This window comes from Zerene cesonia, unplaced genomic scaffold (genome assembly GCF_012273895.1).
Source record: "Zerene cesonia ecotype Mississippi unplaced genomic scaffold, Zerene_cesonia_1.1 Zces_u011, whole genome shotgun sequence".
In the NCBI taxonomy this organism is placed as follows: Eukaryota; Metazoa; Arthropoda; class Insecta; order Lepidoptera; family Pieridae; genus Zerene; species Zerene cesonia.
Window position 1 is genome coordinate 762,514 of NW_024045141.1, and position 15,444 is coordinate 777,957.

Sequence of the window (15,444 nt, forward strand, 5' to 3'; positions counted from 1 at the left end):
AGTGACAAACACACACACATCCTTACAAACTTTCGCATTTATAATATTAGTAGGAAGGATAGTAGGATAGGTTTAGTAGGATAAAGTATATATACAGTAGGTTTATAATTCATTGTCGCAGGATCCGGATAGCAGGACGTGGTTTGTATGAACGCGTTAGTATAGATTTAAATTTATCGCATTGCAGTCAATCCGGGGAATTTCTGTGAGCATTCCCGTTCCTTTAGGATTTCAGGGATAAAAATAGAACATGTAATTTCTCGGATTACGAAATATCTTTGTTTCAAATTTCATTAAAATCGGTTTTGTAGTTTCGACGTGAAGGAGAGACGCACAGACAGGCGGACGAACAGGCATACACAGCTACCTTACGTTAGTAGGTATTATACACCAGAAGATTTGTTAGAAGAGAGCGATAGCATCCTACTAATAATAATAATTATAATTATTTATTATATTATAAATGCGAAAGTTTGTAAGGATGTGTGTGTGTTTGTTGCTCTTTCACACAAAAACTACTGAACCGATTGCAATAAAATTTGATACGTAGACAGCTGGATAACTGGAATAACATATAGGCAACTTTTTATCCCGATATTCCTACGGGATACTTACACTGGTGAAACCGCGGGGCGCAGCTAGTTGATTATACATCTATGCTTGATTTGCGCATACTCAAAATGTCAAAGTAATTCTAACCCGCTCAAATTTTTTATCGTTTTTTGCCACAGAGTAAGAAATATTATACTAATATAATAGTTTCTGCTAACAGGCAGATGAATGTACTAACTACATTGTCTACAAACCTCTATTGGGTGAAGAAACGTTTTCATTTTGAATTGTAGAGCATTAGTCTTAAATCAACTATAAAAGCTCTTTTTCCTATCTCACATAGATCTTGGATTTGATACTCTATGCAGTTCGACAACTGAAAGCCGTAACCTCGAACCGTTTCCCAACATGTGATGGAATAGAGAAATAATTGACTAGCTGGTCAAAACTCGTTATAGGAGCAATAGAGACTCGAACAATGCTTTCTTAACATTACAACATTTTTTGGGTGAGTAAAAATATTTATAACTACTTTTTATTTATAACTCTTTTTTTAAATAATTTAATTATGCCATTCACAACTTGGGAGTTTCGCATTTAAATGCTTTAAATTAAGGAGGCTAACGCGCTGAATATGATCCACTTCTCTTAATTCAGTGACGACTAAATTAAGAAGACTAATTATAATAAGCGCAATATGTCTCGTCATTAATAGTATGAAATATTGATAATGTTGAAAAATACATTCGTATACAAAATCCATGTTACGTGATGATGAAACTTATATTACTAACCTATGTTTATTTTATAAATTATATTTATTTCGCAGGCACCGGCCGGCTAAATAACAATTTTAACCTAGACACCCACAAAACAACGCTTCTATTAAAACTAGATAGGGCAACATTAATTTATCTAATCTGTGCAGCGGTGCCGCTTGTCAATAGTTTCCACGTGATTATGTAACTTCCGATATGGCGCTGTCAGCGTCGCCTTCGTTTCCTTTTGTCACTGTGCTGCAAGCGCGGTGAGGTGTGTGTCCAATAGTTTCCACAGGATATAAGATATGTAAGTTATTTTTTTTATACAATTTTATTTATTGACGATCTAAAACATTGTACATACGCTGGTGGTACATATTTATCTATGCCATGTCATAAAATTATACAAAATTCTTTTATAATTTACCTTACGTAACCTGATGGAATTATGTTTGCACGTGACCTTGTACTATTTATTAAATAATATTTAGAAAAGACTATTCTGGATAATGCAGTATGTTCCTCTTGATATAATTCGACTGTCGATAATATTGTAATTGTGATAAAATTAAAGTTTTTCGATGTAAGGAACAACCACCCAGTTCTGTTCGGTTTTGATCAGATTTAGGCAGTTTGAGTAATGTTTTCTGGTTACAATTATAATTTAAAATTTTAGTTTCAAAGCAAAAGCTACGACTGAATACATTATATACTGTTTTCGGTATTCCCACATCACTTTCACACTTGACAGAGGATTCTTTTTTTGAATACTGCTTTTTGAAAAATTAAGAATTTTGAATAATTTATTCTAGAACAATTATTGTTACAAATACTGCCTCGGTAAATCGATTTTACTTAATTTAATTAAGCACTTGTATGTTAATGATGTTAAATATACAAGTAGACTGTCAATGGAAAGCATGTTATGATTTCCAATGCATGTCTATGTTCCTTGCCGATATATAACCCGTAGATAATTTATATTTTATTAAATTTATACGAATCAGATATGTCAATAATACTGCAATGCATCACTGCCTAAGCTTTTATCACGAAGATAAATTACCTACTTTTAGACTAAAGTGAATTGATTGCTTACATAATAAATTTGAACATTTAAAAAAATAAGTTTTTTTTTTATAGTTAGTTCTACAAGTAATTTAAAATTGTATTATACTAATGAATTTCACATTCCAAGGTATAATTAAGTTAATAAGCTTATTATCTAAACTAATATTACAAAAGGGAAGCATTTCTGTTGTTGTATGTATGTATGTATGTATGTAATGTTTTCACATACACACAGCAACTACTAGACCAATTTCATAAACATTTCCACTTACCCTGGCTTCAATTGTGAAACATATTAAGCCAATATAACTCGGAGATCATGTATGTATCTAATACTGAAAGAATTTTTGAAATTGGTCCAGTAGTCCTTGAGTTTAACATGTGCTAACTAACATACTCGTTTGAACTTTAGCTTTATATTATTGATTCATATCATAAGATAGAACCTTCACTGTAACACTTCTCCTATTACTGAGGAAATTGTTCCATATAAATTAATGAAATGCCCAATGATGAGAACTCATACTTGAGGGTGTGGCCAGTTTGCGGAAGGTGGTGCATCCCCACCACTGCTGGCGACAGCAGTATGTCTGCGAACTGGCGGTGGTACCCTGTGACCAAAAGATTATGAGAGCTGAGGGTGTGTGTACAACAAAATTTATTATCTTGCTGTATCATTTGGTCAGAGGTCAATTTTTATGTACCCAATTCCTAAAATATGTAATATATACAAAACAAAAAATACTTAAATTTCTAAAAAGTACAGTCAGTTAGGAAACTAAAATCAACTACATTTATAGAAGTGCTTTATCAATTTAATTATCCATTTTATTGATAGTATATCACTACATAGTATAAAACTAAGTCACTTCTCCGTCTGTCCCCATATAATACGCTTAAATCTTTAAAGCTATGTTATAGATTTTGATGGGATTTTTTAATAGATAGAGTAATTCAAGTGGGAAGTGTATTGTATAATGTATAATAACATCTATTGAACTACTACGAATTTAACGCATGTGTTAAAAAGCTAGTCGAGTATTATATGAGGTGTCCTTTTGGTTGGTTCCAGTAACAATGTTCTCATCCTTAATGGAAACGGCGCGGAATTCGCCATTCCGTGGTCCACTCTCACCAGCCAACTGCGAGCCGGCCATTGCTGCACCAATGGAACAGGTAATAGGCAATTTTTTTCTCTCTTTATTTAGTGTTATTGACTGCAATTGGTTAGTATGATGGTAATAGGTCATCATAGGCTTCTGTAGAAGCTGGTTTCTGAACCGGTGGTAAATGTTAAAACTGTGTTATGACGATTCAGATGTGTATGAATAAAAAGCTTAATTGTATGAATAAATGTTGAGTTGAGTTTAGTTTATCTTTGAACATTATAATAATATTTTTTTTTTTTTTGATATAAATTAATTACGTGTCACATTGCTGTCCGCAATGGACTCCCAAACTACTCAACCCAATATAATTATGCACACCATGTGCAGTTTGATCCAACTTAAATAATAGGATAGTTTATATTATTTCAATTGCGATAAATGAGGTCGGAATCGGAGTGTGCAGCTAGTTAAACATAAATCAAAGAAAACAAAGCCCAATGATGAGAACTCATGCTTTGAGGGTGTGGCCGGTTTGCAGAAGGTGGTGCATCCCCACCACTGCTGGTTACAGCAGCGTGTCTGCGAACTGGCGGTGGTACCCTGTGACCAAAAGATTATGAGAGCTGAGGGCGTGATAAATGCATAAAATGAACTCCCGTTAGTTACACCACTTTTAACTCATGAACAGCTGAATAAATTTCAATTATTTTTCGTCTTCATTTGGATTAGAATAATTGCTTAAATTAAACAAAAATAAAACACATACAGATGAATATAGAAGCTACTTCTTTTCGTTTTTGGAGGTAGGTTAATAATTATTAAAATTATATATAGGCATCTCTTTTTTGACACATGCAGCCACACGTGTTATGCCTCGCTATTAAGTTTTGCTGTTTTTTTTTCAAATTTATTCTCTGTTCTCTATTATGATCTGTTATGTGTTCGTGTGAGAAGAGAGAAAGAAAAAGCATACATTTTAACTCGCATACACGAGTTGGAATTTATGTTTTTTATGAACTTCTTGAGATACGAGTGGTGGAACTGACACTACAGTTGGTCACATTTTATGTTAGATTAGGTTTTCTCTGTATAACCCCATGTGAAAAATATAATAATTTATGTTTTTTTTTCGTTTTTTTTTTCTTTGTTGTATAGTGAATGTTTTTTTTTTTTCGTTTCAAGGGTGGCATGGCGGCGTCCGTTGCCCAGGGGGACTCATGCGAGTTCGGCTCCACTAAATACTTCGCGCTGTGCGGTTTGGGCGGCATCCTGTCTTGCGGTGAGTCGAAAATGAAAATTGTCGTCTTCGTTTCTAGTAGCTGTGACACGCGGCGTCACTCGCGCGATCCCGGTTGGATGTGGCCTGTGTCCTAATATAGACGGACTCTATAGCAAATCTGATACGGATACGACCATACATCCATACATCCATCCATCCATAGATCCATCCATCCATACATCCATACATCCATCCATACATACATACATACATCCATCCATCCATCCATCCATCTATCTATCCATCCATACATACATACATACATACATCCATACATACATACATTCATCCATACATACATACATCCATCCATCCATCCATCCGTCGATCTGTACATCCATGATACAAACAAACTTGAAAAATAACATACGATAGTAGGATAATATGTAATCTTGCTTGTTTTATTAACGCGATAGTTTGTAAAAAATGTATGTATGTTTGTTACTATATATTATGTTGTATATACTTATATTATTCTTACATTAGTGAAATTTGGTGCTGTTTATCCGGGTGGCACGCGTGTAACGCCACGGTTTACAGATAGTTTATGATAAATTTTATATAACATTAACGGCTAGGTGCTTAGAAGCATTGGTCGCGGGTTCGAATCGCCTTATGATCGATTTGATTTCGGTTTATGTATTTAGTTGGTTCATGTGCACACGATTTTATAAATTACTAGCTGCGCCCCGCGGTTTCACCCGCGTAAGTTCGTATCCCGTAGGAATATTGGGTTAAAAAGTTGCCTATATGTTATTCCAGTTGTCCAGCTGTCTACGTACAAAATATAATTGCAATCGGTTCTGTAGTTTTTGCGTGAAAGAGCAACAAACAGACACACACACGTCCTAACAAACTTTCGCATTTATAATATTAGTAGGAAATAGGATATTAGTAGGATAGTAGTAAGTAGGATACGATCAATGAACTTAAGTTCTTGTTGGTTAAGCTCCAGCACGAACTTTGGCTTTTGAAACTTTTGCATGTTTGTAACGTTTTCACCCAAAAACCACTGAACCGATTTCGGAAATTCATTAAACATCCGGAAGCTGCAATTTCACTTAGTGACATAGGCTATATATGTACCACGTGCGAAGCCGGGGCGAACAGTTAATATTACCTCAATCTGTTGATTGCGAAAGACTACAAAGTCACGCCTCATTTTTAAATCTATTACTCTCCCATCCATAAACCGTCTGCAACTAACGCCCCTTAACCAGTGAACAGTGAAGTGCTTTTTAAATTTTAACTCGACGGCCATTGTATGAGCTGATATTAATCCTTATTTTCTCATAAATGTCGTAATTTGTTAAAATGGCTGAATACTTAAATTTTTCGTTCCATTGCCATACTTTGCAACCGACTTCAAAAAGGGGTGGAGTTTCTCGACTCGGCTGTGTTTTTTTTTTTGTTAGTTTAATACCGCAGAACCATCGATTTGGCGAACCGATTTTGACGATTATTTTCTCATTTAAAAGCTGATGCTTCCCGCGTGGTCTCTGTAAAATTTCGTCTAGTTCGTTAGATTTCATTGTCATCATCATCAGCCCATATTTGTTCCCACTGCTGGGACTCAGGCCTCCTGCGGGTTGGCAGATGTCACATGTCGTCGAAGTTTTGATTCTCAGACACGCCGGTTTCCTCACGATGTTTTCCTTCACCGTTTCGAGCAGTGATGATGTTATCTACATGTGCAGATAAATTGAAAAATCAATTTATTTATTGCACGCTCGCCCGGTCTCGAACCGCGACTTCTCGATTTTGAAGTCCGAGGTCCTCACCACTGAGCCACCACTGCTCTAGATTTAGTATTTTATTTAAAACATCGTGTTATTGTATTGTATAATATTATTACGCAATACAGCCAAGGTGATGTGGATTGATGATGAAAATGGCTTCGCGCCAAGCCGCAGTGGCACGCATCTGTAACTGGACTAATTGTTACAGTAAATATTAATGTTTTTATACTTATATGAGGTTAGTGTGTGAGTACAGTGTGTATATAAGTTAGCTGTTCGCCCCGGCTTCGCCCGTGGTACATACAATAGGCTGTGCCACTCAGTGAAGTTGCAGCTTACTAATGGTGAAAGGATTTATGAAACGGACAGGAAGATGAAGCGGAGGACATGTTTTTCAATAATTATCATCATCACCACCATCATCATCACCACCATCATCACCACCACCATCATCACCACCACCATCATCATCACCACAACCATCATCACCATCACCATCATCATCACCACCATCATCATCACCACCATCATCATCATCATCAATCCACATTTGCTCCCACTTCATACGAGCGTTTGTCTAAATCAACTACGCGGCAAGCCAATTTACGAAAGTGTTTCAATGTATAACCGTATTATTACATAACCAGTTGATAAGATAAAATTATGACCTCGATTAATAGCGTATTATTTTCAAGTTTATTCCGTTATGTGTCATAGTAATTTGAAAATAGACAATCTTTCGTTATCTTAACATGTTTGTACTTGACTAGCGATTCGTCCCGGCTTCGCCCGTGGTACATATATAGCCTATGTCACCCTGATATAGCCTATGTCACCCTCATATAGCCTATATATATATAGCCTTTAGCGCTCAAAGATCACGTACACATATAACCGAATTGAAATCCGTCTAGTAGTTCCTGAGATTAGCGCGTTCAAACAAACTGTTCAGCTTCTATATAAATAGAATCGATTTATACTTATACTAGCTGCTTGCCCCGACTCCGCCCGGGTAGTCATTTCTCGTAATTTAAATAATGTTAACCATGGTGTGCAAATTTTATTTAAATCGGTTGAGTAGTTTAGGAGACCATTGCGGACAAACAACGTGACACTTATTTATACATATTAAGATATATACAAATACAGACATAATCTAATTCTCACTGTTTCTACCATTTAAAATCTCTAAATATAGTTTATTACAATGATTTCTTAAATCACTCTTACACGTGCGTCTGATAATAATTTATGCCAAGAGATATCGGCGCTAGATTTATACGCTATATAAATCTATAGACGATTTGTAGATAGAAAATAACAATAGTAATATCCCCCTATAGTCCATGTAGGCCCATATCCTTTTCCTTACCTTTCCCAGTCCTTTCCTTTATTCCTCTCGTAAAGCCTTTCTTAATTATTTTCCAATTTGAAGTCGTCAATCCATTAGTAGAGGCGTGAGGTCTGCAATTGACCTTGCGTCTCTCTTCAAATGCAGTGGCCCCAGTGGCCCTTGTTTTTTTTATTACCCATCCCAGTCCATTTTTTTATTTCCGTCGTCAATTCTTTCCTTATTCTTAAAAGCGGGCAACGCGTGACTGTAGAACCGAGAGGTCCGTGCTTCGACTCCCGGTGGTGACGCACAATAATTATTGTCTCGTGCTTCGACTCCCGGTGGTGACGCACAATAAAATATTGTCTTTGGAAGGACACAGAAGGCCGATCACCTACTTGTCCATAAAGAAAATCAATCACTGAAACAGATGTATATCATCTGCCCCATACCCCACTAGGGGACACGGGGCTTCACGTCATAGCGTTAAACTTAACCAGTTAAATAAAAATGTTCTCGCATAAATTTTCAGGTATCACACACACGGCTGTCGTGCCCCTCGACCTGGTGAAGTGCCGGCTGCAAGTGGACCCTGATAAGTACAAGAATGTCGTGAACGGGTTCAAGGTGTCCGTCCGCGAGGAGGGCATGCGGGGCCTCGCCAAGGGGTGGGCGCCCACCTTCATCGGCTACTCGCTGCAGGTGAGCGATTAGCTTTATTATATACCAGCGGTCCGACCCGGCTTCGCCCGTGGTACATATAAGGCCTAAATCCTTCCTCAATAAAAATCAATATCTAAAACTGAATTTTTTTTTAATCGGATCAGTAATTCCTGAGATTAGCGCAAAACAAACAAACAAACTCTTCAGCTTTATAATAATAGTATGAATTAAACGCTCCTCCCGGATATCAAGGTTCCTGTTTTATCCCAAGGGAGCATTTAATCGGGATAAAATCCTATCACCCAAGTCAGCTCATACCGTGTCTGTATAACAGATTACATCAAAATCGGTTCAGTAGTTGCAGCGTGATTGATAGACAAACATCCAAACACAAACATTCTCATTTATAATATTAGTGTGATAGTGTGATTTGTTTTCATATATACATAGACTGTTGTGTCACTCTTAACTCTCCTAAAAATCAGCTCTAGACGCGAAAATATTCTCAATACAAAGCTGATGAGTTTGTTTGTTTGAATGCGCTTAAAGATCAGCAAATTTCATCAACCCATATATATATTTTCACACTACTGGCACTTGGGTCTCCTATGTGGTTTCGACCCTTAATCCACCATGCTGGCCGAGTGCGTGTTGGCAGATGTCACATGTCGTTGACAAAACCGTACGAAACATATTTCCATGGAAGACAAATTAAATATAGAAAATATACTCTTCTGAGAGAGCAGAGGCACAGCAAGCACTATGTAAAGTTTTACTTACAGTTTTTACATTATCGTTTGAGAAATTGTTTCTTTAATAACTATCCATCAATCTGCCCCAGCTCTGCCTGTGGTGAAAATATAACCTACTGGCTGCGCCCCGCGGTGTCACTCGCGTATGTCCGTATCCCGTAGGAATATCGGGATAAAAAGTTGCCTATATGTTATTCCAGTTGTCCAGCTTCCTACGTACCGAATTTCATTGCAATCGGTTCAGTACTTGTTGCATGAAAGAGCAACAAACGCACACACATCCTTACAAACTTTCACATTTTTAATATTAGTAGGAAGTAGGAAGTGGGATAGGATAGTAGGAAGAAGGAAGGATAGGATATCACATACATGTGTAATGGTGATAGAATTTGAAATTGGTCCAGTAGTTCCTGATATTAATCAGGGACATTATAGATATAAAATTACAGACACAGATTGTATACGGATATAAGAAAAATTATTATACTGGATTCGGATAAGGCTATGGATATGAAATTATATCGGATTATCCGTTAGTTTCGGTTACTTTCGGTTAATATTATTATCGCATTCAAACAAGATATAGACAATATTTTTAAACAGAGTCTCGCAAGTATACTCTCTATACTAGTATATTATCTATGATTAAACAATAATCAACCAATTGTTCCTACTGAATGGTCGCTGACGAAACACGTGTATGAGAAAAACCAACGTATACTCACTAAGAAACGCCATCAGAATAACGTATTGTATTAATCTTTGTATGTTTCCTTCAATACCAGGGTCTCTGCAAGTTCGGTCTCTATGAAGTATTCAAGGTTGCCTACTCAGGCATGCTCGATGAGGAAGCTGCATATACGTACAGGACCGGTGTGTACCTGGCTGCGTCAGCGTCGGCCGAGTTCTTCGCCGATATTGCCCTATCGCCCTTGGAGGCCGCTAAGGTACGAACTCGCTCACTAGCTCATTCTCACACACACACATACCCACATACCCACATACCCACATACCCACAAGTAAGAAGAAAAAAAATTTGTAAAAAAGAATCCGGAATAAAATTGAAATAGGTTTTCGCCGTGAATTACCAGCGATACTTGTGAATTCCGATAGATGGCGCTATATTAAAACTAGCTGTCACTAGCTGAACTTGCAGCTCTTCAATCGTGAAAGAGTTTTTTCCATTAGTCCAGCAGTTACAAACATACAAAAATATTGATTTTATAATTTGTTATTTCCTTTTTTCACCTTATTTTATAATAATTTATATCATTTATTATATTTTGTAACTATTTCCTATAAATATATATAATATTTAGTATAAATGCCAATTTGCATTTAAAATATCTATAAGTATGTATGTATGTTTATATAATTTATGCACGTATGTTTATTTTTTCTAACTGGCACTCCAACAAGGGGTTACTGATCATCAGCGCTGCGCATTACGCGTAGCACATGCTGAGTAGTTACCCTTTTTTTAGCCACACACCGATTAGTCATAAGTTCACCTTTTTATTTTAATTTAACATTATGTGGTGTTAAATAAACATTGTTTCTTTCTAAAAAAATGCAAAAGAATATATGTAGATGTGTAGATGTGACATACTGCATGACAATTGAGTGTTTATTTTAGCAACTATGAACGCGCGGGCGGGATGCGGGAGTAATCTATAATGCCTAATATAAAAACTTCGAACACATGGTTAATGTTAAGATTGTGTTATGACGATTCAAAAGTGCTCCTTTAAGAAGTTTAATAGAATAGATAAATGTTTAAGTTTGATTAAGTAAATACATAAATTATATTAACAGGTGCGAATTCAAACGATGCCCGGTTTCGCGTCCACGCTGCGCGAGGCGTGGCCGAAGATGGTGCAGAACGAGGGTTACGGCACTTTCTACAAGGGGCTGGTGCCGCTGTGGGGCAGACAGATCCCGTACACCATGATGAAGTTCGCCTGCTTCGAGAAGACCCTCGAACTGTTGTATAAGGTGAGTGGATGTGCTTCGAAGCTGCATAGTCTCATCCTAACCTCCCCTCAACTCAAATTGCTTTCAAAAAGAATTCTTTCATAAACCAAAGTGCGAAGAATTCCACTTTGGTCATTCTGGAAAAATATGATCTGATTTATTTTATATATTTATATAGACGGGCATGCACATCCTTAGACTATCAGTTGAATGCTTGCCTATGTCATTTAAAAAAAAATTGAGGAGTTTGTTTTTTTTTTATGTCACAGTCGGCAATCAAGCTAGGCCTCCAAGTCTGTTAATTTAGTGATGTGCTGCAGTTGTATCTAAATTGGTTCATGTTAGAATGGTTTGGCAGGTTTGGTTTATATGCAGGATCAATGGTATTTCATTGAAACACCATAAAATCCAAGCAAATCGCAACTATAGCCGTAAAAGATCATGGTCATTGGATATTTGTTGCGGGCAACACTGAGAATTGTCGCATAGAGACACCATTTCTGTTCACATACCATACTATTATATGACTACCATCTAGTGTTTGCTGAATATAAATTTTTGGTAACAATGGTTAATGTATTGTAATGGAGAGACAATAGAATCGTAATGGTGTGTGTAATTTTACTTTAAATTAAAATGTTTTCGCCCCCCCAGTGAATGTTTTTATATATATTTTTTGTAATCAGTGCAATATATATAGGCAATAATTTAGATTCATTGCCTAATTATTTGCGTGTTTTAAAACAAATGGTTTGAATTAATAAATGCAAGAAGAATCGACAAACTAATTCATCTCCCCTCCCTTTCCCCCCACCTTGCAGTACGTGGTGCCGAAGCCGCGCGACCAGTGCAGCAAGGGCGAACAGCTGGTGGTGACGTTCGCGGCCGGTTATATTGCGGGTGTGTTCTGCGCGATCGTCTCGCACCCGGCGGACACCGTCGTCTCCAAGCTCAACCAGGTGAGATATTTTTTTTTATGTTTTTATGTCAAGCGGGCATTATTTTTTTTATGTAGCAGCTCCTATTTTTAACGTGTTAAATACAACAATAGTGTAAATGGCTGCAATCGCACAAAATATATTTTTTTTTATTTGAATGTGGATGCCTGCCATGTGTCCTGTTAAAATATGGTCTAGTTATGACAATTGACAGGTGGTTTGGTGTTCTTTAAATAGAAAATTTTACCTCTTATCTCAATTATCCAATACTGGCTTCCGCCCGCGGCTTTGCCCGCGAATATCAAGATTTTTGAGTCAGCTCATATCCTGTCTGTATACCAAATTTTATCAAAATCCATTCAGTAGTTTCAGCAATTTATTTTAATAGACAGTCAACAATGGAGCTGGTGGGACGCTTGATGGTAAGCGCTACCACCGCTCATGAACATTTGTAGAGAGCAAAGATCCATTGCAGACCTAACACCTCTACAAGTGGATTGCCGACTTTACATTGAGAAGGGATTAAGAGAGGATTGGCGAGAGGAATAAGGGATAGGACTGGGAAGGGTAAGGAAAAGGATTCGGGCCTCCGGCTCCCCCACTCACCGATCGAAACACAGCAAGAATGCTATCTCACGCCGGTCTTCTGTTAGGGTGTGGCACTTCTCTGGTGCGGCTGGCCTAATTCATGCCGAAGCGTGCTCGACTACCACATAGCGTGATTGACGAATCAACATTCAAACAAACAAACATTAACATTTATACTATTAGTGTGATTAACGGATAAATTTGATTTAGTTCTGACTATTTATTAATATTAATTTATTTGAAATCCTAATCACCTCATCTGCTTATAGTCTTGCGACTGATTGCAGGTCTTGAAAAAAGAAAAAAAAAAAAAGATTTTCGGACTACTGGAACGTGGTTTGGTGTCTTTGTTAAGATAAAAAATTACAAAATATCTAATATCAATGTATGATTGCAGGACAAGACAGCAACAGTCGGTTCGATCATTGGCAAACTCGGCTGGGCCGGAGTGTGGAAGGGTCTCGGCCCCAGGATTGTCATGATCGGTACCCTCACCGCCCTGCAGTGGTTCATCTATGATGCGGTCAAGGTAATTGTCTATGTTTAGAGTAATTGAGAATTTTTACTTTGCTAAGTGGTATAAAACATGGTCGCTTTCCGCCGTGTGTCTGTGCGCTTAGATCTTTAAAATTACGCAACAGATTTTTATAGGTTTTTTTAAAAATATATATAGTTATTCTAGGAGTTTTTTTTTATATGTACAAAACTAGAGAAAAAAAGGGTTTAAATGCGGATTTATCGCATGCGAAACCGCATCTTTTGTGTTTGGGAAGTCTTAAAAGTTTGTTACTGAATCTATGAAAAATTGAATAAATTAATTAAATGATCTATCGGAAAGGCGATGTCACACTCCCTAGTGTTGAGGAGTAAGGAAGAGAGAGATAGACAAAGTTACTTTAGCATTTATAATATTATTAGGGGTTCTTACGTTCAATCAGAGATATGTGTGTATAATTCTCTTACAATAAAAATGAATTACAATGATTAATCAAAATAACCAATTGTTCCTACCGATGTGAAGTGTGGACGAGAAAAATGTATGAGCCGTCAAACGTCAAACTTGAAATGTCACAGCACCCGCCATTTTGTGGTGTTTAAACTTTTTAATTTTTTCGCTTCAGGTATGGCTCAGGATGCCCAGACCGCCACCAGCCGAGATGCCAGAGTCTATGCGCAAAAGGCTCGAAGCGGAGGAAGCTGCGAAATCTAAATAGGCAATCAACAACAATTTAGGCGATATTTATTTGACCTTATTATGTATGGCGTTTCAAATTCCACTGCCATTTACACACTACAATTCTGTCGCTCGTTTATTTCGTGTCATTGTTTCAATAAGGCATAATGCAGTTGTATAGTAAATATTGCAATGTTACACGCCATTGTAATTATGTCGGATAGTTGTAGTTAGTGGTTAGGGGTTGAGTGTTTGAAGCCTCACTGGCATGTTGTTCCGCGCTCCGCCACTTATATATTATGTATTATTGTGATCCATAAGTATGAAATCGTGTAATTTATTTTTCATTTAAATAAAAAATATTTTTATTTATTTTTTTTTTCATTTTTGTCTTTCGTTGTTTACCGTGTTACCAAAGTTGACAGTCAATAAATATTAGAAATATGGGTGTGTTTTATTGTTCTTGAAATATAATTAAAATGTTATTTATTTTATTTATTTCACCAAGAACGATAGTGTCGGTTTTAAAAGACAGGTCACAGACGTTCCTAGGAAGAGAAATGCTACTACTTTAGATTCTAAAAAGCGGCTAAACAACATTCTGTATCGAACACAAATATATTTAATTAATTGGTTCTAAGCCCACTGGAGTTTTCGGTTACAAAAAAATAGCATTTTTAATAAATTAGTGACGATTAGATTGAGGCTAAATAAGTCGTAAGTTAACGCTTCATTAGAAGTATCAAGATTGAATGTGGCAGGCGAACCCAGGGCATGTAGGGCCTAGAGCAAGTTTAAATATTTCACGAAAATTATCGTTTATCGCTATTAACGCGTATGACGTTTCGATTATACTCTTCTACTTATTTATGGTCAAAATATATCGCTAAATATTCTGATGGTTGTCTTTTATATTTTGTCGTCATTAAAAAATTATTTTTTCGCTTATATGCGATGATAATTATAAATTATTTCAGATCTAGTTATACCGTGACCAACAAATCATTTTATTTTTATAACTTCAAACTGCCCTACAGGCTACCAAAAATATTATTTGTTGTCTATGTCTCAGGTTTTTCATCTGTATTACATTTGAGTTTTGACATTGACTGTGAAGACCAGTGCCTAGTGGCGGCGCATGATTAATTGAATTTTGAAATAGAAATGTGGTTGTCTCTTCTTCCATGAAGTCTCAAAATTCTTTGTTATTAGGATTTTGTAATATGTTTTTCATATTACAATTATCGTTAAATTTAATTGAGTCGATGAAATAGAAAGTTGTTCATGATATTATTGGAAATTGTCACTTTGTTTGTATAGAGTTTGATGGTGTGGGAATTCTTTGATTGCTGTCGTATTATTTTATTAGATTAAAACATTTGTGATTGTCATCGATTTATCTAGGTATATTGAAAATCAAAATTTATTTTCAGCAAATTTGTGACAAACAAGATTTCCATATTAAATATATTAAAATGGAAATCTTGTTTTTGGCGTTCAGTTACGATGTT

At 36.4% G+C, this 15,444-nt stretch overlaps 1 protein-coding gene across 1 annotated transcript; it reads left to right on the forward strand.

The window, feature by feature from the left end:
- Nucleotides 1-1,500: 1,500 nt before the first annotated feature.
- LOC119839287 (phosphate carrier protein, mitochondrial-like) lies at nucleotides 1,501-14,305 on the forward strand. The gene is made up of 9 exons (XM_038365524.1): nucleotides 1,501-1,620; nucleotides 3,457-3,560; nucleotides 4,676-4,772; nucleotides 8,377-8,546; nucleotides 10,045-10,206; nucleotides 11,075-11,254; nucleotides 12,055-12,192; nucleotides 13,157-13,288; nucleotides 13,881-14,305. The coding sequence occupies exons 2-9, from the start codon at nucleotides 3,462-3,464 to the stop codon at nucleotides 13,971-13,973; spliced, it is 1,071 nt and encodes a 356-aa protein (XP_038221452.1). The 5' UTR covers nucleotides 1,501-1,620; nucleotides 3,457-3,461; the 3' UTR covers nucleotides 13,974-14,305.
- Nucleotides 14,306-15,444: the final 1,139 nt, after the last annotated feature.